At 39.1% G+C, this 22,456-nt stretch overlaps 1 protein-coding gene across 5 annotated transcripts in view; it reads left to right on the top strand.

Moving 5' to 3' along the window:
• Window positions 1–1,197: 1,197 nt before the first annotated feature.
• LOC139459696 (sushi, von Willebrand factor type A, EGF and pentraxin domain-containing protein 1-like) overlaps window positions 1,198–22,456 on the top strand; it is a 34,446-nt gene continuing 13,187 nt past the window's right edge. Inside the window, exons 1-11 of one of the 5 annotated variants that reach the window (XM_071241328.1) lie at window positions 1,207–1,293; window positions 7,144–7,197; window positions 7,931–7,984; window positions 8,964–9,026; window positions 12,036–12,303; window positions 13,553–13,694; window positions 15,279–15,400; window positions 17,561–17,737; window positions 19,614–19,811; window positions 20,718–20,972; window positions 21,800–21,994. In XM_071241328.1, coding sequence (XP_071097429.1) covers window positions 1,222–1,293; window positions 7,144–7,197; window positions 7,931–7,984; window positions 8,964–9,026; window positions 12,036–12,303; window positions 13,553–13,694; window positions 15,279–15,400; window positions 17,561–17,737; window positions 19,614–19,811; window positions 20,718–20,972; window positions 21,800–21,994 — 1,600 coding nt within the window. In that variant the 5' untranslated portion in view covers window positions 1,207–1,221. Of the gene's footprint in view, window positions 1,294–7,143; window positions 7,198–7,930; window positions 7,985–8,963; window positions 9,027–12,035; window positions 12,304–13,552; window positions 13,695–15,278; window positions 15,401–17,560; window positions 17,738–19,613; window positions 19,812–20,717; window positions 20,973–21,799; window positions 21,995–22,456 lie in introns of all 5 variants that reach the window. The other 4 variants (XM_071241329.1, XM_071241330.1, XM_071241331.1 and 1 more) reach the window with 4 other exon arrangements.

Here is a 22,456-nt window from a genome sequence, read left to right as displayed (position 1 = left end):
GAGTTTTGCATAGAAATGTATTACATAACAAGGTAAAAGGTCAGCAACCACGTATATGTACACACGTAAGTTCCGGCGAGGTAGGGAGTAGATCGCGCTGGGGATAAGACGACTGTTTGATGAATAAATAAAACAGACAGGGAGGACAGATTTTTAGCACTTTGCATATATATTTGAAGCCATTGGATATTTTGGATAATAAAGTTTTAAAGAAAACTATTTAAGTGGTTTCCACCATGACAGAAATTCCAAGCTCGCCGGATTCTTTAACGTTTATATTACATTCTGTCGGTCGCGTATAATCAACTATACTGCAATATTTTAAGAACCACAACACCGAATTTTACAACGTTCCAATGCTCATGGGGGGCGGTCGGGTAGCCTGGTGGTTAAAGCGTTTGCTCGTCACGCCGAAGACCCGGGTTCGATTCCCCACATGGGTACAATGTATGAAGCCCATTTCTGGTGTCCCCCGCCGTGATATTGCTGGAATATTGCTAAAGGCGGCGTAAAAGTATACTCACTCACTCACTCACTCAATGCTCATGGTATCCATCGATTAATTAAAAGAAGGATGTCGCTGGACCTATAACAATGCCTCTTCTCACACCTCTCGACTTGCAAAGGCTGCTGTGCAACAATGAGGGTTCGAAGAGCTTCTTCAGCCTCCATACTCGCCGAACCTGGCGCAAAGTAATTTCAACCTGTTTCCTAAACTGAAGTAACACCTTCGAGGAAGGCGTTATGACAACAACGATGACCTCAAAGCTGCCGTGATTGGGTTTGTCAGAAAACCTCTTCCTAACTGCAATTGAAAAGCTTCATTATCGATAAAAGAAGTGTATTGACAAGCAGGGAGATTATGTTATGTCACAATTGTTGGTTTTGTTTGTTAGGCTTAGAACGTTTTGACAAGCCCTCGTATAGCCTATACATTACTGAATGCGGCGTTAAACAGCAAACAAACTCAAAGTGTGAAATCCTTAACAATCAGGATGGTAATGTCAAAAACAACAGCTTTAATCTATAATTCTGTTTACAAGAATGATAGTGTGTTTTGTCGGACAGCCGTGACGTGCAAGCTACTCAATTTACCAATGTAAGTCGTGTGCATGCTGCGTGATATCAGGGAGAATTAGCGACACGCAGATAGCGGAGATTGGGTTACCTAACAGTGTGGTATAAAGGCGAATGTGCGGAACCGCCCCCCAAGTTGTGACGATGACCGTGATATCAACAACGTTGGTGTTGTTTTGGATATGTGCTGTGGCTGTTGTTTATTCTCACAAAGTGGTAAGAGTTTTAATGAATATTTCAGCAACTTGATGTAATCTGTTGCGCCCATTAGATCCGTTTGCCATGCTCCTTGAATAATGACTCATTTATCAATGTGTTAAATGTCATTAAACTGCGGGGCGGGTCGATTTTCTACCACAGCACGCTCACTTATAACCGAAATGCTGCTCAAACCAGAGTTAAACCTCACTCACCCACGCACTGAGAAAGAAAGGTATTTGTTGTCTAGTGTATCTAAATGACAATACAGTGAAAAACAGATCGATCTTCCGGAACCCGTTAATCCTGTTAATGTCCAAAGTGACATTACTCCACTGCCATGGTTCATTAAACCGGACATTTGTTAATCTTGACCATTTCAGTGGGAACGCTACAGTCTGGGTTACCTGCCTACCCAGTTAGGCAAATTAGACGTATGACAATAGAGAACTTATCAATAAGTAAGGATCTCACAATTTACGTCGAGTAGAATAGCTTTCAATCATTATGAAATACCAGAACTGTTATCTCTCTCAATACAGTTGTACCTGCATGTGTCTTAGATAACTTTACGCTATCTTAACCAAGTATATTAAGTTTTTGTCAAACTGCTAAATATTACAATTCCACAGATACACATAATTCATTGTCAAAATGGTTTTGGAGAAATCTGAGAAAGTAAGATCTATACCTTTTATTTAATCAACGTACTACCATGTGGTCGGATAAACTGTTATTTAAGGACCAATCAGGGGGAGAAGTGGTAGCCTAGTTCTAATACCGTTCGTTCGTCACGCCGAAAGTCCGGATTCGATTCCCCACATTGGTACAATGTGTGAAGCCTATTTCAGGTACTCGCTCCCTCGAGGGCACATTGGAAATATCTGTCCTGAGTGATTTTATGTTGTTTGTTCCAAACCTCGGCGCTATTACCAATGGTCTTTGTAATGGAGAAATAATGAGAATCTGTTAATTCCAAAATAGTCAATGGCGCTCTACACCAAGAATCAACAGATTCGAGAAATGACTCCGACTTCGATCATAACTTACATTGTAGTCCTAGGCGACGTACAACAGTAGTATTTGTGGCGTCCTAATGCCTATGATGTAACAGTGACCAATAGAGGGAGAAGTAAAACGTAGTCCTAGGCGACAGCCAACGTTATGCTTTTGACGTCATAAAGCAAATGACGTCATAGTTAGTGATAATAGTGAGAGGCATGAATACATTATGGTATGAGTGCACAAATACACATTGAACTACATGGGGCAGTTTTGAAAATTATACTTTTGAATTAAGCTTAGGTTTCAATTGACTAATGATCATCTGTTCTTTTTCCATTCGTAAATGTTTGTCATTGTTAAACAATTTATGAAACGGAAAGACAGTAAAATGACCACTCCCGCATTCATCAATGTGTTTACTTACATTTATACAACGTACATTTGGATCTCGAATTTGTTGTATGTGTACAGTGATTCGGTCATTTAGTTGCGCACCAGTTTCTCCAACATAATGCTCACCACATCCCGCACATGTTAAAACATATATAACATCTTTACTGCGACAGTACATGTCGTTTTTGTCAGTAAATAGTTTATCTTGGCAAAATTGAAATTTGCAGTCTTCATTTATTATTGGTAAAGTTCCACATCGAGGTTTGTTACACTTTGTTACACTGACGGTATTTGTATTTTGTGAATATGTTGATGACAAAGAATTTGAAGATTTTTAGGCTGTCTAGTGCTGCGTATAAGTTTACACTTAGATAAACATGTTTTCATGGTTTTACTTTGATGTGAAATTGGAAGATTAGCTTTTATGTATATGAGGGGCATCATTTTACTGTTTTAGGATTGTAGGTACACACAAATGGAAGAATGTCCATGTCTGTATCTGTTTCTCATGTTTTCATTAATGTTTCTAGTGGTCATTTTCATTACCTTATTTACAGCGTCTTGAACCACTCCACATGGATGTCCTTGCAGATATGTATTTATGTAGTTGCAGATATGTATTTAATTTTTCTAATCTTCGGTTTCGTCTTGTGTCCACATCCGAAGCATTAGCGCACACTCTTCTGTGCTATTTTTAATTGGTCTCCTTGCTTAATAACTTTCACGTCCAAAAACGAAATCTCATTGAAATCAGAGGATGGATCGAATCCAGAATCTTCCAGAAATTGTGTAACTCTTTCACTGTTGAAAGCCGAACAATAAAACAGTCGTCCAGATATCTTCTCCATGTTTTTCTAATATGTCACATCTTTTGCTTGAAAACGGTGTTAGAATCTACACCGAAAGGCGCCCAATTGTAATAAAGAAGTTGCTCATCCATAACAATTTTGTCGGAGTTAATATGTTTAGCTGTATATACATCCATCCAATGTTCTACTTTGGTATATAACATTTCTTCTTTGTATCCCTTTACCAGAGTGGCGTATCTGGGTGCTACTTTTGTTCCCATGGTTGTTCCGTTTATTTGCTGATAAAACTTGTTGTTGAAATAGAACGTGTTGTTCTCCTGTATACGTTTCAAAGATTCTATGATGAATGTATGCGTGAAATCGCAGTCAATGGCATCTGGATGCTTATTCAACCAATATTGCAACGAATATGCCATTTTTCATATCAGGGGTGTCAGGTTGACGAAATAGTTAAAATAAAATGCTAAAGAATTTATATATCCAACAAACCTTATCATTTAACACTCTACTATATATTTTAAAGGTGTAATAGCCCCCTACCCCAAAATGGAATGTGGCAGAACTGTGGCGATTACTGGTCACTGGACTGTCAATGGCTGCCAATGTTGTTGACAGTCTCCGTACCTCTGACTAGTTACACCAAGCAAGATGATATCACCCAACTATGATGTGGTTCAACATTAACCTGTAGATTTACTGGGAATGGGCAGTGAATCTAGACCACAACAAGGGTTGTAAACAACATGTTGTCATGGGTTATTAATTTCGCGAGAAGCGTTGACCCGGCGTGTATCAGGGTACTGGCTTCATTAGTGCCCACCGTCTAATAGAGGAAATATACGGTATTTCTGATCTTATGGGTGATCGATCGGCAGCTATTTTTTAATGCATTGATGTGTAGGCTAACGATGTATTCATAAGCATGGTTTTAGTGTGAATATTAATGATTAAATACGGTTTCTGCTGCTAAAAGGAACCTCTGTTTAACTTATCAGAATCAAGCATTGTTCAATGTCATGGTAGAATATATACTGTCGACTATCTGATGTATTTTGCACAAGAGGATAATGACATTGATACCCCCCGCCCTTTTGGATATGGACAGAAATCAAACAATACATATGTACCTCATTAATACCAACAACAGTTGGTGGGTACAGCTGATATTATGACAGGTGACTAAACCACCAAAAGAAATCATCATTTGAACCTTAGTTCAACTTGTTAACGCAAAATCTTTTAAAAAAACACCGCATAATACAAGGAAATAAGTAATTTTATTTCCTTACGATCCTTATCCAACGCGACGGACGGACCACGTTTTTACATTCCCTGCTAAACTTCGTTTGGATGGGGATAATAAAAACGTTATTCGTTATTTGTAATTTTCCCTTATTTAACAATTTCCAATTCTTAATATGGGACATTTAACGTGATAAAATATTTGTCAAACTTTGTCCATTTTTCGCATTTTAATAAAACCAAATACAGCCAAACGTTCGCGCAAAGCTGGTTTGTTGTTTAACGCCGCACTCAGCAATATTTCAGCTATATGACGGCGGTCTGTAAATAATCGAGCCTGGACGAGACAATCCAGTGATAGACGTCATGAGCATCGATCCACACAATTGGGATACGATGACATGCATCAACCTGACCACGTTAGTCGCCTCCTACGACAAGCATGGTCGCCTGTTTATGGCAAGCATGGGTTGCTGAAGACCTATTCTACCCCGGATCTTCACGGGTCCATAATAAACACAATCCATTGAAGTTAATGTGTAAGTTTTGTATACAGTACATACTCAATACAGAAACGGCCCTTATTTTTCAGGCAACTAAACTGCATATAATACAACTATTACAACTCCCTTGTTATTATCCATGTTTCATGATATAACCCTACATCTGTGTATTTGTTATCATTCAACTGATGCTCAGTAAATGAATTTATTACCGGTATAGTTATCGGTAGCACCACTCAGATTACTTAACAAAGGTTCACATTTGGCATTTCTTGTGTCTGTGGTATTGTGTATGGTGAATGTATTACTTACGTTGTAATATGCACTTGATGGCGTAGCAAGAGGAGAATGAACAGTTGTTAATAATTAAATTTGTTATCCAAAAATGAACGAGATTCTGAAACACAAATGTAGAGGTATATATTCTTCTTAATTGTGATAAAGATACCATTATACAAAACATATCAGAACATTTGTTCATGAAGTTATTATAATCGCTTTCGACAGTAATAGTATTACATGCTAAGACAATGAATGTTTATATTTTCGAAATATATTGTTTGGATATTTAGCAAAACTAAAGTCAAGTAAGGGTTCATATCTTTCATATATCAAAGCACTATTATCAACAAACTACTTATGAAGTAAAGCCTGATACTGACATAATTAAACTATTTTCCTCGCCACTTGGAAAAGAACTACGAAATACCGTTATTAGTCACTACGCAGATAGAATTTTACCGAGGCAAGTGAGTTAACTGACTATACACGTCCAGTGGAAACTGGACTTTTGAAGTCAGTTAACTCTCTTGCCTCGGGAAGATGCGCAGATAGCTGCGTGTGAGATAGTACTTAAGAAGTGAAAACAATTAAGTCATTCCGGCGATAAGGAATATTACCTACAGTAATGAAAACTATTCCAAGTGCACTTTTTAAGGACTTTGTTGCTAGCGATAAACATCATCATTGCGTTTTTATTTCTTGGTTGCAATCCAGATCCGGGTCTGTTTCAAATATCGTGGACTGCAGTGGTCAAACTTTAAGCCAAAAACCCGTTTGTTCCCTTCATATAATGGCTTCATATTTTGTACTCATGTGGGTATTGGAACCCGAGCCTTGACGAGCAAACGCTCTGACGACAAGACTACATCACCGTACCTCAGCAGTGTTGTCTACCAATCTCTGTGTACAAACACTCAGTGAATGTAGAGCCTTGTCTGTACATATTTCACTACAGACAGGATTTGCTGATCGTGGGGTCGAATCCCACATTCGACATTTTGGGACATGTTTTCGTTATCACGATACCCGTTCACGAAACCGACCGTCGCCTACTACGCGCCCATTTATGGTCCTCTCAATACTTTAAGATGATAGGTCTTAATAAATGACATACTGTTCAAAGCGGTGTTGCACCCAACTGGGTCACTCAGTAATACACCCGTGAAGCTCCTGGTTAGAAAAGGTCTTCAGCAACACATGCTTGTCGTAAGAGGCGATTAACCAGATTAGGTGGCCAGACTCGCTGACTTGGTTGATGAATGTCATCATATCCCAATTGCGTAGATCGATGCTCATGATGTCAATCACTGGATTGCATGTTCCAGATTCGATTATATACAGACCGCCTTCATATAGTTTCGATATTGCTGAATGCGACGATAAATAACAAACAAACAAACACTCAGTAATATGGTTGGTTGAATGCATATTTTATCTTTTCCTGCATTTTCTCATAACCCCTCCTGATACCTTATTGAGTATTGCTTTTACATTGTTCGCCAAGAACTAAAAAATGTATTACGTTCTATATCATTTTTATAAACGACCAAACAAACAAACATTACACATGATATCGATTTATCAATGACTGTCTATTATCCCGTATAGCGGTTCCTTTTATTACATGCTTGCAGACAGAGAGAAGATACAGCCGATATGGCGGTTACTGGCACAACAAAGTGATTGCTGTGAGTGTAACAATCTGTCATCTGCAGTGTAACCCCATTCATCTGGGAGGTCCCGGTCAATGAATTATTGATAATTGAGTAATATATCCTCATGAGTGTATATAGTATCTACTATCGGGCCCAGACTACCGGGATTTCACTGGACAATGAACACGTTAAATACGTCCACTTTTCGTGTTGTGTTCATCCAAAAATATATGTTATGCTCGCACAGAAAGATTTAGAACGCAGTAACGAATTATTCACTATTATAAATCCAATGATGGTTTATACAGTTGTTTGGGGGATCTCAGTGGAAACGTTACATCAAATTGGTGGACTCAGCATGTCTGATTGGAATCGCTCAAACACCACTTTGCTTTCTCATTGAACTCAAATTGTGACAGTGTTTCGGCAACATAAATGGCGCTAATAACAAAGTAGGGACAAAGTGTGGAAATTAACAGCGCGTCATGGTCCCCTTTCTATGGAATACTGTAAGGTACATCCTCGCGATCTCGACTTTTGACAAAAAAGTGCTATGTACCAAAAAAGATCGCGATCTCGCATTATTGTGTTTTTGGCATATGTGTCTCGTTTCCAAAAGTCGAGATCGCGAGAATGTCCCAACAGTATTCCATACCTTTCCCTTCACAAATACGCTGGCTCTTTTTGTTGTTATTTGTTGTTCATCTCGATGTTGACATAGGAAATATATTAGCTCGTTACTAAAAATATTCCTGCACACTTACAGCATTATCATCACTATCAACCCAGGCCGCGGACAAGAGCTAGGCAACATCAAAACGTGTGTATATTTATTCAGAGCATGTGCTTCTCTACTGAATAAATGCAGTTAACTGGAAGCGTATTCGATACGTATACCAATGTTAGAGTACACAGTAACTACTTCTAGAGTTTATCATTTGTAAACTTTCGGGAGTGTATGAAACGTTTATTCATAATATCTTACAGATTGTTTGAAAAAAAACATGTGATGCATAAAACAAACTGCAAATAGACCAATTAATATAAAACATTAATTAATGTTCCGATTTTCGGGAGTGTCGACTACCTTGAAGGACCATAGAGATATATCGTTTGAAACGCAGTTTCCTGGTGTACGATATTATCTTGGTTTTAAAAATGTTTAGTTTCGTGTAGCTTTTATACATAATACTATTTACTGTTTTTAGTTGTAGACTCATGATATATTAAATTGTAAATTTCAAAAGAAAACAAATCAATCGATAAAAAAAACAATCTTGGTTTCTAAGCTGTATGAGATAAAATTATGTTTCCTGATGTAAAAAGTAAGATTGTATTTCCTGGCGTATATAATACGCTTATGTTGCCTGACGTATTAAGTCAGTGTTTTTTTATTGTTTTAGTTTCCTGGATTAAAAAGTAAGGTTATGTTTCCTGGCGTATAAAAGTATGTTGTGTTCCTGGCTATATGTGTTCCTAGGTTATATATCCTGACTTGGTGCTCTATGTTCTTAGTCGTATTACAGGTTCCATTAGCTTCATGTCATAGCAACATAACCAATCAGAAATTCTTAATGCGCAAAATGCGATGACAAATCTGTAAGATACTGTGAATAATACATGTGTGTGCGTGTGCGTGTGTGTGTGTGTGTGCGTGTGCGTGTGCGTGCGTGCGCGCGTGTGTGTGAGTGTGTGTGTGTGTGTGTGTGTGTGTGTGTGTGTGTGTGTGTGTGTGTGTGTGAACGGATTCTAACCCTCGAGGTTGCAGTTTCCAAAGTTGCGTGTATGATTCCTTACAGAGACAGCACTACTACCAAGGAACACAGAGGGACCCTCCACCCAGCTGGAGTACACGACGATATGTAAATATAGTTGCTTATATACATGCACGTTTTAGAGTCTTATATATTCGGTTGATGTCGTGTATCGTATCGTTTGTATTTAACCTCGTGTTGCACCGTTGCGTCGGTTATCCTTTTCAACTATTACAAATGTGTATTGGATATGCCTTGATTACAATATAGTCGGTATATGTGTACTATATACATATAAGGACGTTTTTCTGTTGTTAGCAATGCCATTTTCTGAATCGCTCATCGTCTAATTGAAATGTGTAATTCGTCTGTTCACTATGGACTAGTTTCAGTTCAGGCTTTTCTGTCAATTTCAATTATTTTATGTCTGAATCATATCCTGCCAAACATAAACGAGGGGTTGCTTATATAGTAATTTTTGAAATTTTGAGATTTGGAAAGAATGCCAAGAGTGGGTGGGGGACGAACAAAGGGAGCTGTGTGTGTTGGGTGGTTATTAAATAAGGTAGTTTTGGTTTTAATATTTTATTTGGGGTTTAAATGCGGCTAATTAGTCCTGTTTTTATTAGGTATATGCCTAAGGCTTTGAATTTTTCTAATTTATTTTGTGGATTTAGGATTGATTCTAGTGTAAGTCCGGTTTTAAGATTTAGGGGGGTCTGTAGTGTTGTTCGGTGTGTTTGGTAGTGTGTGCAGTGCATGAGTACGTGTTCCGGTGTTTCTTGTTGTTTGCAATGTGGGCAGTTTCCTGTTGTGTGTAGATTAGCTATTTTACGGTGATTATTTAGTTTGGTATGGCCTGTTTGTAGTTTAGTAATTATTCTGTCGATTTTTTTGGATGGGTGTAGTATTTTTGGTTTATTTAGTGTTTTTTTTTAGTACTTTCCATTTTGATTAAATGTCCACTCTTTTTATAGCTATACTCCAGTTTGAGTCCCCAATCCCTATTACTCACTACATGCTTAAAGGACGTTAAACGTATGATGCAAGTCAAATAGAGAATTGCACCGGACATAATGTGTGTCACTGATGCGTTAAATGTGGATGTCCTTCGCATATACAGATACTGATAGAGTTACGTGTCTATATTCAGAGGTTCAGGACAATTTGTAACAAAATGAAAGCACAGTCATGCTGACGTTTACTGAGAAAACAATATGTACAAGGCTGTACGACAAGAGGGATGACATCATCTTTCCAATAGTCAACTTGTCCTTCATGTCAGACCCTTGAAGATTCCGGGGTAGAATAGGTCTTCAGCAACCCATGCTCTCCGTAAAGGGCGACTATGTTTGTCGTAAAAGGCGTCTAACGGGATGAGGTGGTCACGCTCGCTGACTTGGTTGATGCACGTCATCGATCCCAATTGCGTGGATCGATGCGAATGATATCAATCACCGGATTGTCTGGTCCAGACGCGATTATTTACAGACCGCCGTCATATAGCTGGAATATTGCTGAGTGCGGCGTTAACCAACCAACCAACCAAACCTTCATGTCAAGCAATATGTCATCCGCTCCAGCCTCTGGTTCATACGTTACACAACCTTTGAGATACAATTGAGCACGCTCTTTCGACCAAGATTTCAAAGAGTATCAGAGGCTGATTGATCAAGGTTACAATATCAAGTCATACAGTCTTGAGTAGAATTTTGTTTTAATCTGAATCTTAATGCACAGATATGAAACAGACGATGCTTGTTCAGGTGCCAAGGGAACTGGCTTTAGATGGTTATTGAAAGCTATCTTTTCATCGTTCTACCTAAAGCTTAAGCTTGGCCTTAACTTCTTGGCCAAATTATCTTGCTTTGACACTGCCATTCCGAAACGTGCAGGTCAATACCAACAATTCATATGATTTAAATAGGAGAGAAAAAGACGCTTTCCATACTCATAAGATGATCCGGAATGATTTCACAATTCCGGTTTGTTCAAAGTATTTGTTTTTGAATCACTAAAATATTGTGTTTGTTACAGTAACTATGCTAAATATAGGATCAGTTGATAACCAGCGAGCATTTGATGTATTGCATATATAAAGAAATAGACGAATGACTTCTTTGATTTGTCCGTGTCCGTGTCTTCCTTAAGTTTAGAACTTGTAGCCATAATCTACCTATTGAAACTGGGAGATGGACAAAATGCCTTTATTCGAATGGAAATGCAAACTTTGTAAATTATCTGACAAAGGTGATGAATTCCATTATTTGTTTATTTGTCCACCTTTAGAAAACGAAAGAAAACATGTTTTTACACAGACTTTACTACATCAAACCCAATAGGTATAAAATGAATTTACTTTTCAATAATTCACGATTTGGAGAAAACTGTCCAAATTCTGTAAAATCATCATGTCATTGTTCAAACCTTTCAAGTAACACTCACTCTTGTTGAATTGCACGTATATTGCTACCATAGGAAATCTGTATAAATATGCATGCATGCTCGGCCAAGATGCTTTTGTATATATTTTATTTTAACATGTATTTGCATTATGTTGTTGAAATAATTTTGTACCTCTGATGCCGCTGATAGCGGCCTGAGTGTAAATAAAAAATCAGTTAAAAATAAATAATAACAGTGATGATACCAGATGTTTATGATAAGGTGACCGTATGCATGCAAAGAAATGAACCAATATGTGACCTAGGAGTGCTTAGCTCGTTTTGCAAACCATCAGCTGAAATGTATTGTTTCTTTATGACTTAACTGATGCTATACATAAACATTATTTGAGTTCATGGCACGTGCAACTGACGCTCTCAACCAGACGAACACAGCCAAAACGTTAGCCGGGAATTCAAATAGTGTGTATCATTGAGGATAACAAAATGATTACATTTATTAGTTTACAGATTTACAGAAGTATAAAATCATTTTATTTATGATTCCCATGAATAAGCTATGTGCTTGAAAGCGACTAAATAATTCTAATCAGATTAATTAAAACTGATTTCTTATAAATTAATGTCAGATGGAATGAGAAAGAGCTTCTACATGTACACCTGCTCTAAATAAGTGAATTGTTTTTACAACCAAAATGCATTGACTTTACAGGGAAATGGACAACAGATGGGAGATTCGATTGACGCCAAACCCGATATGACAGCTGAGCAAAAGAAAATATTTGTAGTTGATATCTTACCTGCCGATATTGACAATGATAATATTCCCCCGTTACTACTGGAACGTGCACCGGCGATGGAGAGGGCATTTGACGAGGAGGGAGGAATATATGAATACCTAGAGAGGAGCGGTTTACTTAACACCATATCGAATTTTTTAAACATGGGTTTGGACAGGTTGAAGAACTTCTTTAAAAAAGGTAATTTCTAGTATAATGATGAACATGCTTGTACATGGAGCTAATCAGTTTTGGTTAATCTTAATAGTATACACACACAGATGTTCAATGATGATTAGGGGCGGTCGGGTAGCCTAGTGGCGTTGAGCCATACTCACTCACTCACTCAATGATGATTGTTGATTAAGTGACTGTTCCAGAAAATTCAGGGAATGTTCCCTGATATTGTAATCTGTGAGGGATCACCATTTTCTAAACATTTTAGTATCTGTTTAGTTATACAATTTTCAATTGAATACCTGCAGCCACATTTGTTATATTGTCATGTAATGAAAGGGACGTGTTCGATTAAATATATTTACTTGTTCTAAAAGCGTACAATATTTATAATCTGCAAAGCAGCATTACATTTGACAAACTAGAAGCCGTCGCAGAGTTGCGAAGCAGAGTTGCGTCCCTTGGACACGCCAGACACCTATGATTGTGGGTTCGAATCCCGAATTCGAATGTTTCTAGGTTTGTTAGAACCATACCCGTGCTCGTGGATTTCACCAAAGTGGTAAACGGCTGAGACCTGCATCACTTCGGGCTTTCCTCCCACCTTAAGCTGACACGCCGTGATATAACTGGAATACTGTTAAACGCGGCGTTAAACCCAACTCACTCACTCACATTTCCAATATGATGTAACAGTTGGGTCATGTTCCTCACCCAGCAGTAAATAGTCTAGTCGTTACAAGCAAATGTCCTTCAATGAAATGTTCTGTTCTGGTAGTCTTCAGTGGGGATTTCGAGGAAGCATATGTCCCAAGTATTCCTTGCTGTTAGGGCCCACTAAACAGGGTGGGGAGATACAGTGACTTAAATGTGCCCCGATGATGTGGATCGTTGCACATGCTTTCAGGAACTGGTATGTTTGATTCAGGCTCGAAAATCTTACATGTCGCTGTGAGTGAGTGAGTGAGTATGGTTTTACGCCGCTTTTAGCAATATTCAAGCAATATCACGGCGGGGGACACCAGAAATGGGTTTCACACATTGTACCCATGTAGGGAATCGAACCCGGGTCTTCGGCGTGAAGAGCGAACGCTTTAACCACTAGGCTACCCGACCGCCCCTCATGTCGCCGTGAGGTGTTAATACCGACTCTGGCTCGCTCAGTGTACATGTTTACTGAATGACGTGTTACGTTAGCACTGTATCCATCTCCACAATCCGCAAAACGTTTAATTGCAGGTACATATCCAAATATTATTCTTCTTTTCGGCAGAGGTAGTGAAACCAAACATGCCACCGGTAATATCTTGTCCTCGAAGTCTCGAAGTATTTAGCGAACCTGGTAGGTCCACGGCACTCGTCACCTGGACGGAACCGTCAGTCAGTGATAGAGAGGATCCACGGGAAAGACTCAAGTAAGAAACTATATATTTGCCAGCAAATAATCATTCACCTGCGAAGCTTTACGAATCATCTGTCTCGAAAGAACAAATGGTGCCACAAGCCCTTTGGGGGAGATAATGTGTGTTTCCGATCGTTGAGTGTATTATTGAACCCAATTGTTATTATAATAAGGAAATGGCGAAATGTGCCGACTTTCATTTGAGTCAATATATTGTTTTATTACTTGCCCGTGAAGAGATCTACTGTTTAATAAACATACAGCTGTATTACACATTGTGTAATACCAAAGCGCGTGTTTATGTACTGCGGGAACAAGTTCCACTAACAAACATTGAAAGCTCTCAACATCTCTTGGTTTATTCAACGACATTGCATGAGGAGATGATATATCATTGAGAGGAGCTTATGCACACTCAATGACCCCGGAATCCCCGTTGCTTGATGACGTCACATGTCATTGTTTCGCTGGTGGATCATGTCATAAAATTCCACGAATCACGTCATAGAATATTGTGACGTGATTGTAAACTCTGTGGTGCAGATCCCGTTCCACAAGGCGATCGGATTGTAGCACGACAGTGGAAAGGTTCTGTAAAAGTATGTTGAGTTACGATAACTTTGTGGAACAGACGCCTGAATTCTAAAGGTGGGCTGTTCTATGTTATTAAATTAATATGTGTCAACGTTTAACGTGTTTAGAGTATTGTTCTGTTAAACTTATTTGGATTACGTTGTGGATCGTGTAGGTGTCTGCCAATTCATACAAGACAGTGGAATTCTAAAGAAAGTTAAAACGTAATAAAAAAAATACTAAACTTGCTCCCGTGTAATACTAAATTTATGAAACAGTTCTGGTTTCTTCACTCGTCTCATAAAATTGATATTACACGGGAGCTCGTTTATTTAAGTAATTACCTAGACATTATCGATGATGCACTTATACATAATGTTGCAAGGGCCCACCAATAAGCTTCTACAATGTATTATATATCCACATATCAGAACGTTATTACGCTTTCAATCTTTATGGTCGGCACTATTTATTTAATTACATAGCACGGTATCAATATTGCACTTCAGATTTCTAGGGACCTGCACCTTATCGGCAATAAATTATAAGCTTATTCCGCATACTTCTATCTTTAATTACCAACATGTATTTCTTATTTCCATATCTTTCATAGTTTTATTTTAAAATTAATACTTCATCAGGCTTACTTGTTTACTTTGAGTTTCAGTTTTTTATATTCTTGTGTGAGGTGGGTATGGCTTATGGGTGGGATGTCATTGAATAAATAATCTGTTCACGAAATTGCTGGACAAAATATATATAATGTCCTCAGGTTTTACAAACCGTTATGCAGTTACTACGGTTATTACGAACTCAAAGAAACCACTAATTATAGTTAGTTATAACCGTAGTTCATTACAAGCATATATATATATATATCAATTCGTCATAAGCGTGTTCGTTATAAACATAGTTGACTGTATTTTCAACCGACATCTTTCGAATCTTTTCCAATGTATTTCTGAATTCAAGTAGATTTTCGACAGGGTATTGAGACACTATGTGTATTGTATTGCTTTTGCAGTTTGCAGCAAGTAATGGGTGAACGTAATGGTGCAAGGATGTCCGGCCACGTTAATGTTAAATACACTGTGACGGACTCTAAAGGTCGCTCGGACTTCTGTACATTCACCGTGACGATAAAAAGCAAGTATACCATCATTTGCTCGCGTCGTTTCGTCACAGTGCACGTTCGGGACTTACTTTCAATATTACCACTTTCATTCGGAGCAATGGTGAAGAAGTGGATTAATTTGCTGTGCACCAGGCATCTGACAACTATAAAATGTCACAATACATATATGATTACCCCAAAAGTCCCTTTCATACAGTCAGGTTTTAATCATATGAAACACTGACAGAATAATTCCATTCATTGTTATATGTTCCATTGTTATATAAATACATGAACCTTTGTCATGAAGTCTGTATAACAGTAGTTAACAAATGTCACATGTTTAAAACAGCGTAGACGTGTACATGATACCGTGACACATCACTCACGTACACATGTGACCTGGGAAACATCACTCACGAACACATGTGACCTGGGAAAAATGACTCACGAACTCATGTGGCCTGGGACACATCACTCACGAACACATGTGACCTGGGAAACATCACTCACGAACACATGTGACCTGGGAAACATCACTCACGAACACATTTGACCTGGGACACATCACTCACGAAGACATGTGACTTGAGAAACATCACCCACGAACACATGTGACCTGGGAAACATCACTTACGAACACATGTGACCTGGGAAACATCACTCACGAACACATGTGACCTAGGAAACATCACCCACGAACACATGTGACCTGGGAAACATCACTTACGAACACATGTGACCTGGGAAACATCACTCACGAACACATGTGACCTGGGAAACATCACTTACGAACACATGTGACCTGGGAAACATCACTCACGAACACATGTGACCCGTAAAACATTACATAGGAATACATGTGATCCGTTAAAATATGTGCTCTTTTCATAAACACGAAACATATTTTTCAAAAATATCCGGCGTCACATGATGCAGAGTCTGTTATCCCCAACATGAATAAAAACGACACTGACAATGTCTTAAAAGATGAGTTGCGTTTGTTGGTATTCTTGTTGGGAAGAAAATATAGAGTGTTGCTTCTTCATCAATCAAACATAAAAAAAAAGAATCAAACATATACACATGTAGATTAGAATTGGTCTTCAGCACCCAATACTTCCCACAGTATGCGACTAACGGAATCGGGTAGTCAGACTCCCTGACTCGGCTGATGCATGTCATCGTACCCCAATTGTGTAGATCGATGCTCATGATGTCACTCACTAGATTGCCTGGTCCAGACTCGATTACTTACAGATCGCATTCATAACAGACCGCTGTTATATAGCTGGAATATTGCTATGTGTGTATTAAGGAACAAACAAACACAACTGCAAACACAATTTATCATTTGACGTGGATGACAATTGGTACTGTAGGGGAAGCGAGGATTCAAAATAGGAATTAACACTCAGGTTTTACAAAACTGTAAGTGAGCATAGTGGATGCCCTGAACAGCAATGTTTTGTTAGTCAGAGGAAGAAATTGCATGTCTTAAAAATAGGGGCAGTCGGGTAGCCTAGTGGTTAAAGCGTTCGCTCGTCACGCCGAAGACATGGGTACAATGTGTGAAGCCCATTTCTGGTGTCCCCCGCCGTAATATTACTTGAATATTGCCAAAAGCGGGGTAAAACCAAACTCCCTCACTCACTCTTACAAAAATACCATTCTGTCTCCCAATCTTCAAATGAATATTAAATGGTAGATCCATTGCACAAATGTAGTCAGCAATGCCTCATTGTTTGTTTACAAAAGAATGTACCCGATATGAACATAGTTACCGTATTCGACGTAATAAGCGCCCTGCTCTAATAAGCGCCCAAGGCGACATTTGCTAAGATATTGGCTAGTAAACAATCCCAATTAGCACCCCTTCCGATTGATCAATGTACACAAGACTTATTTATTCGCGTATAATACGCACTCCTGTGTTATATGCACCCTTAATTATGGGCATTTAATTCTGTAAAAATATATCTGTCGTACATAAACATTTCAGGCTGTCAGCATAAACCACAAAATTTATCCTTCAACTCTGTTTTTTTTCCACCAAAATAACGTTCTAATAAGAGCCCCCTATTTCTAATTTTGAGAGCGCCCTGTGCGCTTATTATTTCGAATACGGTAAGTATTAACAGAATGTGTGTTCTATTTTCTGGCGTTCCCATAAACTAGTATTTGTGTTTCAGGGGTCCTGTGTCAGGCATGGCCGATATACCATGGGTCTAATAACTGCAGTACAAACAATGTTTATTATGGTGATACTTGTGAGTTGTCCTGTGAAACGGGTTACGAGTTGACTGGACTTTCCACCATAACCTGCAAGAAGAATGGACGCTTTTCCACAGAAAGTACACAGTGTAAAGGTAAGACAAGCTGTTTAATAGCATGCCAATGCTGAATTTTGCATCATGTTCAGCCTCGGGATACACGGAGGCTATATGTCTCACCTTATCAAGTAACAGGTGTTTCTCATCATATATTTGTTTTGATGAGCGGTGCATTTTCGTTGTGATCTTCAATTATCATCGAGGAAGACTAAATTATGTACAGGAAATATCAAATATTAAGCCATACGGCGAAGTGGTAATCAATGTAACGTTGCATGATGTACGAGGGGCGTTCAATAAGTTTTGCAACTAGGGCATTTGTGTTTACACAAACAATGTCAACGTGTGGCAGGTGTGACACTAGTCATAACATTAGGTTGACAGGTGTCATAACAAGTTCCAGACACAACAATAAGATAGAGGTGGTGGCTTCATTCACCTACGGGTGGTCAAAATCATGGATTCTCTCAAACACGAACAACGCACAGTAATAAAGTTCCTTACATGCACCGGTCCACAAGTCGAGAATTGCACAGGCCGCCATATATGAATGTGGATTCGAACAGTTAAATCACACACCCTACAGCCCAGACTTAGCCCCCAGTGACTATTTCCTGTTCCGACAAATAAAATCTGCCCTACGTGGAAGACGCTTCCAGGATGACGAGGACATAACGGCTGCCACAGAGGCATGGTTAGAGGGCCAATCTGCGGATTTCTATAAAAGTGGTATTAAAAGCTTGAAGGACAAATGGAATAAGTGTATTGAGGTGAATGGAGATTATATTGAAAAATAAAAGTGCAAAAGATATTCTGCGACTTGGTCTTATATTGAAGCTGCGAAACGTATTGAACTCCCCTCGGCATTCTCATAAGACCCCCTCTTGAGTTCGTAACATTGATATCTGTGTTGTCGGCTGTGCTACGAGAATGTTTGCCATTTTTAATTCAGTTAACTGATGGGCACATATATAATTGCTACAACCAATCATTTTTATTTTGTTTTAAAACATTCAGCAATATTCAAGCTTTATGACGGCGTTTGTAAATAATGGATCGTTGACAAGACAAGCCAGAGATTGATATTATTAACATCGTCCGTCGGACAAGTTAACACGCAAGCAAACGAACATGATAATTCCACCAATTTAGTGGCCTCGTATAAGCACAGATCGGTGGAACCTGTTACAACCCGGAATATCCAGGTCGTTACGACTGATATATGCACGTAGTAACTTGTATCAGTATACAGGGTTGTCATTTATGTTTGTAGAGTGCGCCAGGTTCGTATATCATGAGAAAGACACAAGGAATGAAAATATGAACGTCGTGTAGATTAGTGAGTTCCATGTAGACGAGCCATGTAGAAACATGAGCGTAAATGACAGTGCTGTTGAATTTCCGGCCCCTATAGGATATACATTGAGGAACAAACTGTTGAGTACATTCTTTTAATGATTCCATTGCCTTCATATCCTATACTTCACAACTACGTGTCGTTTCTGACACAGACATATCAGCGGATAATATTACAGGCACTGTTCGGATAGATTATGTTGCTACCGTTTTGCAAAACAAAATACCTGATACTTCAACGTGTTAAAGGTGTGCTTTATCAGAATTTCACACCTGCTGGGTGTTACGGCACATCATCCAGCGACTGTAGTTTGTCACCACATACAGTAACCTTTTTTTGCTTGGGTAGCAAAAGACAAATAATGAAAGCATCATATATCAACTCAGTACAACAGTACTTTTGGACAAGCTACTCGCAGCGGATATTGGTTGAAATATCTCTCGTGTCTCGTAGTTTCTTCAAATGGGAAGGTAATTTGAGATAGGTCACGTGACAATAGAGGTTCGAAATGGGTTTTTTTGAAAAAGTTATGTAAATGTTTGTATGTATTTGCAGCCATTCAGTGCCCTGTCCTTCAACTGCCGGAAAATGGAGAGGAGTGGTATTGTGGTGATGAAAATAATTTCAAGAGTGTGTGCAGCCTAACGTGCAAGGAGGGTTTCAGGCTAGACGCTGACGAACGAGCACCTTGGCAGGTTGCAGGAACTAAGTGTCAGGCGAACAAGACATGGACGGAAAAGCCTATTTGCAAAGGTCTGTAGCAAATATTGGTCCACTTTTTCATCTTGGAAAACTATATGAGACAATTAAATTCATTCTCAATATATAAGAAAATATCATTGATAAACTGTCGGCAAGGGTCATCTAAGGGCGCTGCAATTCGCTGTGCAGAGTTACGTCCTCTGGGTGTGCCAGAAAGCTATGGTCTTGGGTTCGCATTTACATCGGCCGTGGTTATGTTTCTAGGTTTATCAACACCATATCCTTGCTCTCGGGTTTCCCAAGGGATAGACCTCTTAGACCTACATCACTCCGGACCTTCCTCCAATGTAACTGCTGTACTCAAAGCGGCGTTAAACCAAACTTACATTGTGAGGTTCCATGTTATGGCTTTATTACAAAGTAACGTCATTATGATGTCACGATCGAGGCGATCGGGTAGTCTAGTGGTTAAAGCGTTCGCTCGTCACGCCAAAGACCCGGGTTCAATTCCCAAATTGGGTACAATGTGTGAAGCCCATTTCTGGTGTCCCCGCTGTGCTGTTGCTGGAATATTGCTTAAAGCGGCGTAAAATCAAACTCACTGACTCACTGATGTCACATATAAAATGACTGTAACTATCATTCGTAACTATCATACGTTCAATTGTTGTATATAATATTGCAAAGTATTGGTAATGTACACTAAAGTGTTTCTGTAAAATAAAAATATGACACAAATTTTTCAAATGGAAATTGGAAATCATAACAAATATCCATTTTTTTCTAGAAAAATAGTTCTACTCTTCCCCATGTAGAGATTCGAACGCACAATCATAGGTTTCTGGCGTGCCCAAGGTATGCAACTCTGCACAGCGAATCGCGGCGCCTTAGACGACTTCAAAACATATATGTATATTTGGTTTGACATACTATCTCAGTGTCTCATGATGTTAAAAGATGTACGAGCACCACGGATCACCAACTGTCCACCGGGATTCATCAGACAATATGCAGAAAGAGGCAGAAACTCAGCCGTGGTGTCGTGGCCAGAACTTGTCGCCGAGGATAACTCTGACAGCGATGTCGCAATTATTCTGAGGAAAGGAAACATAAGTGGTTCTCGTTTTGAAGTTGGATCGCACGAAATTACGTATGAAGCTGTCGATGATTCCGGTCTAACGGATGATTGCTCGTTTATGGTAAATGTCGTAAGTAAGTACAACTACGTTCATCACACTGTCATTTGTTAACCGTTAATTTTTCATGATAAAACGTTCGTATATCATCGTATATCACAAATAAGAGCACCCATGAATAATAGTAATCAAACACTGATGGGTCAAAGTTAGATATCTTCAGAATAGTATTACATGAAGTGAAATATTGATATCTGTAACGCAAAAGTCGAAATAGAATGGAAGCAACACATTGGGGAAAAGTGATCTGTGTTCACATGTGATTTCCACTTGGCAGTGTTCCTTTTATTTGTTTTGATTGGTTGTTCCGAAATGGAACTTGTGTGTTGCGACTAGTAATAAAAAAAAATACGGTATGTCATTCAATATGATACTGAATCGATAGGGACCGACTATTTGATATCCTGGAAGGGAAGGGCGTAGGGATTTATTCTCTCAGAATATGCTGCTAAAATCATTATTCTGCTTCAGACTGTTGACATGATGACAAAAAGAAATTGTTAGTTCATACATTTTTTTGTAAGTATCTAGGATAAAAGGCTTATTTTAAAAACAAATATGTGGTTTTGCAGCGGTAGCTGAAATATACATGTCCCAACCCAACGCACACACTCAACGAACACCCCACCGCCCACCCCCAACCCCCGAATATGAAATTGTGTCCCTGAACACGCCAAGGTGTTGAATTAACAACGGGTTCATATCGGGAAATAATATAAATTGTATGCACACTTACACATAGTTTGGTTATAGGTGTCTTGTTATTTGTTATGCAGTGCTTTCATTATTTTTGAAATGTTGATTACCGTGTAAAGACATATATCCCATCTCCTTATCCTCAAGCGAGAAGCTGCCGAGCCCCAGTGTTTAGGCATCCCCGACTGGACGTCAACTGTGGTGACCAATTTACACATGGTTCATCCTGCAGTGTATCGTGCACCCATGGTATAACTTTATTGGGTGCGTCCAACATTACATGCGAGCTGATCAACGGCACTATGGAGTGGGACACTCCAGGCGGAAGGCCTTCTTGTGACGGTAATTGATAAATGATACTATGACTTTGCTAGAAGCTTAAAAAAAACTTTTCCTTTTAAAAGTAATTTGTTCCAGAAAAAAATGTTTTTTCTCTGGACATGATGGATGTTGTGAAAAATAGAGGGCGTGTTTTGAGTGAGTGTGTGAGTTGGGTTTAACGTCGCTTTGAACAGCATTCCAACTATATCGCGGCGTGGCAGCTTAATGTGGGATGAAAGCCCGAATTGATGCAGTTCTCAAATTTTTACCAAGCGAACCCAGAAATATAATCGGGGCGAACCGGGATTCGAACCCATAATCACAGGTTTTTGGCAGTGCCTCAGACGGCGGGACCACCCGTACCCCTGCGCGTGTATTTGAATCATATGTCCCTCGGGTATGTCAGGATCCAATGGGTTCGAATACCAGAGGGGTGATCAATATCGTTGATTCTTTAGGACCATCCCCGTGCTCGAGGGTTTT

Source organism: Haliotis cracherodii, unplaced genomic scaffold (assembly GCF_022045235.1).
Source record: "Haliotis cracherodii isolate W230 unplaced genomic scaffold, xgHalCrac1.p SCAF_13, whole genome shotgun sequence".
Classification (NCBI taxonomy): domain Eukaryota; kingdom Metazoa; phylum Mollusca; class Gastropoda; order Lepetellida; family Haliotidae; genus Haliotis; species Haliotis cracherodii.
This window is presented reverse-complemented; position numbering and strand designations above follow the sequence as displayed.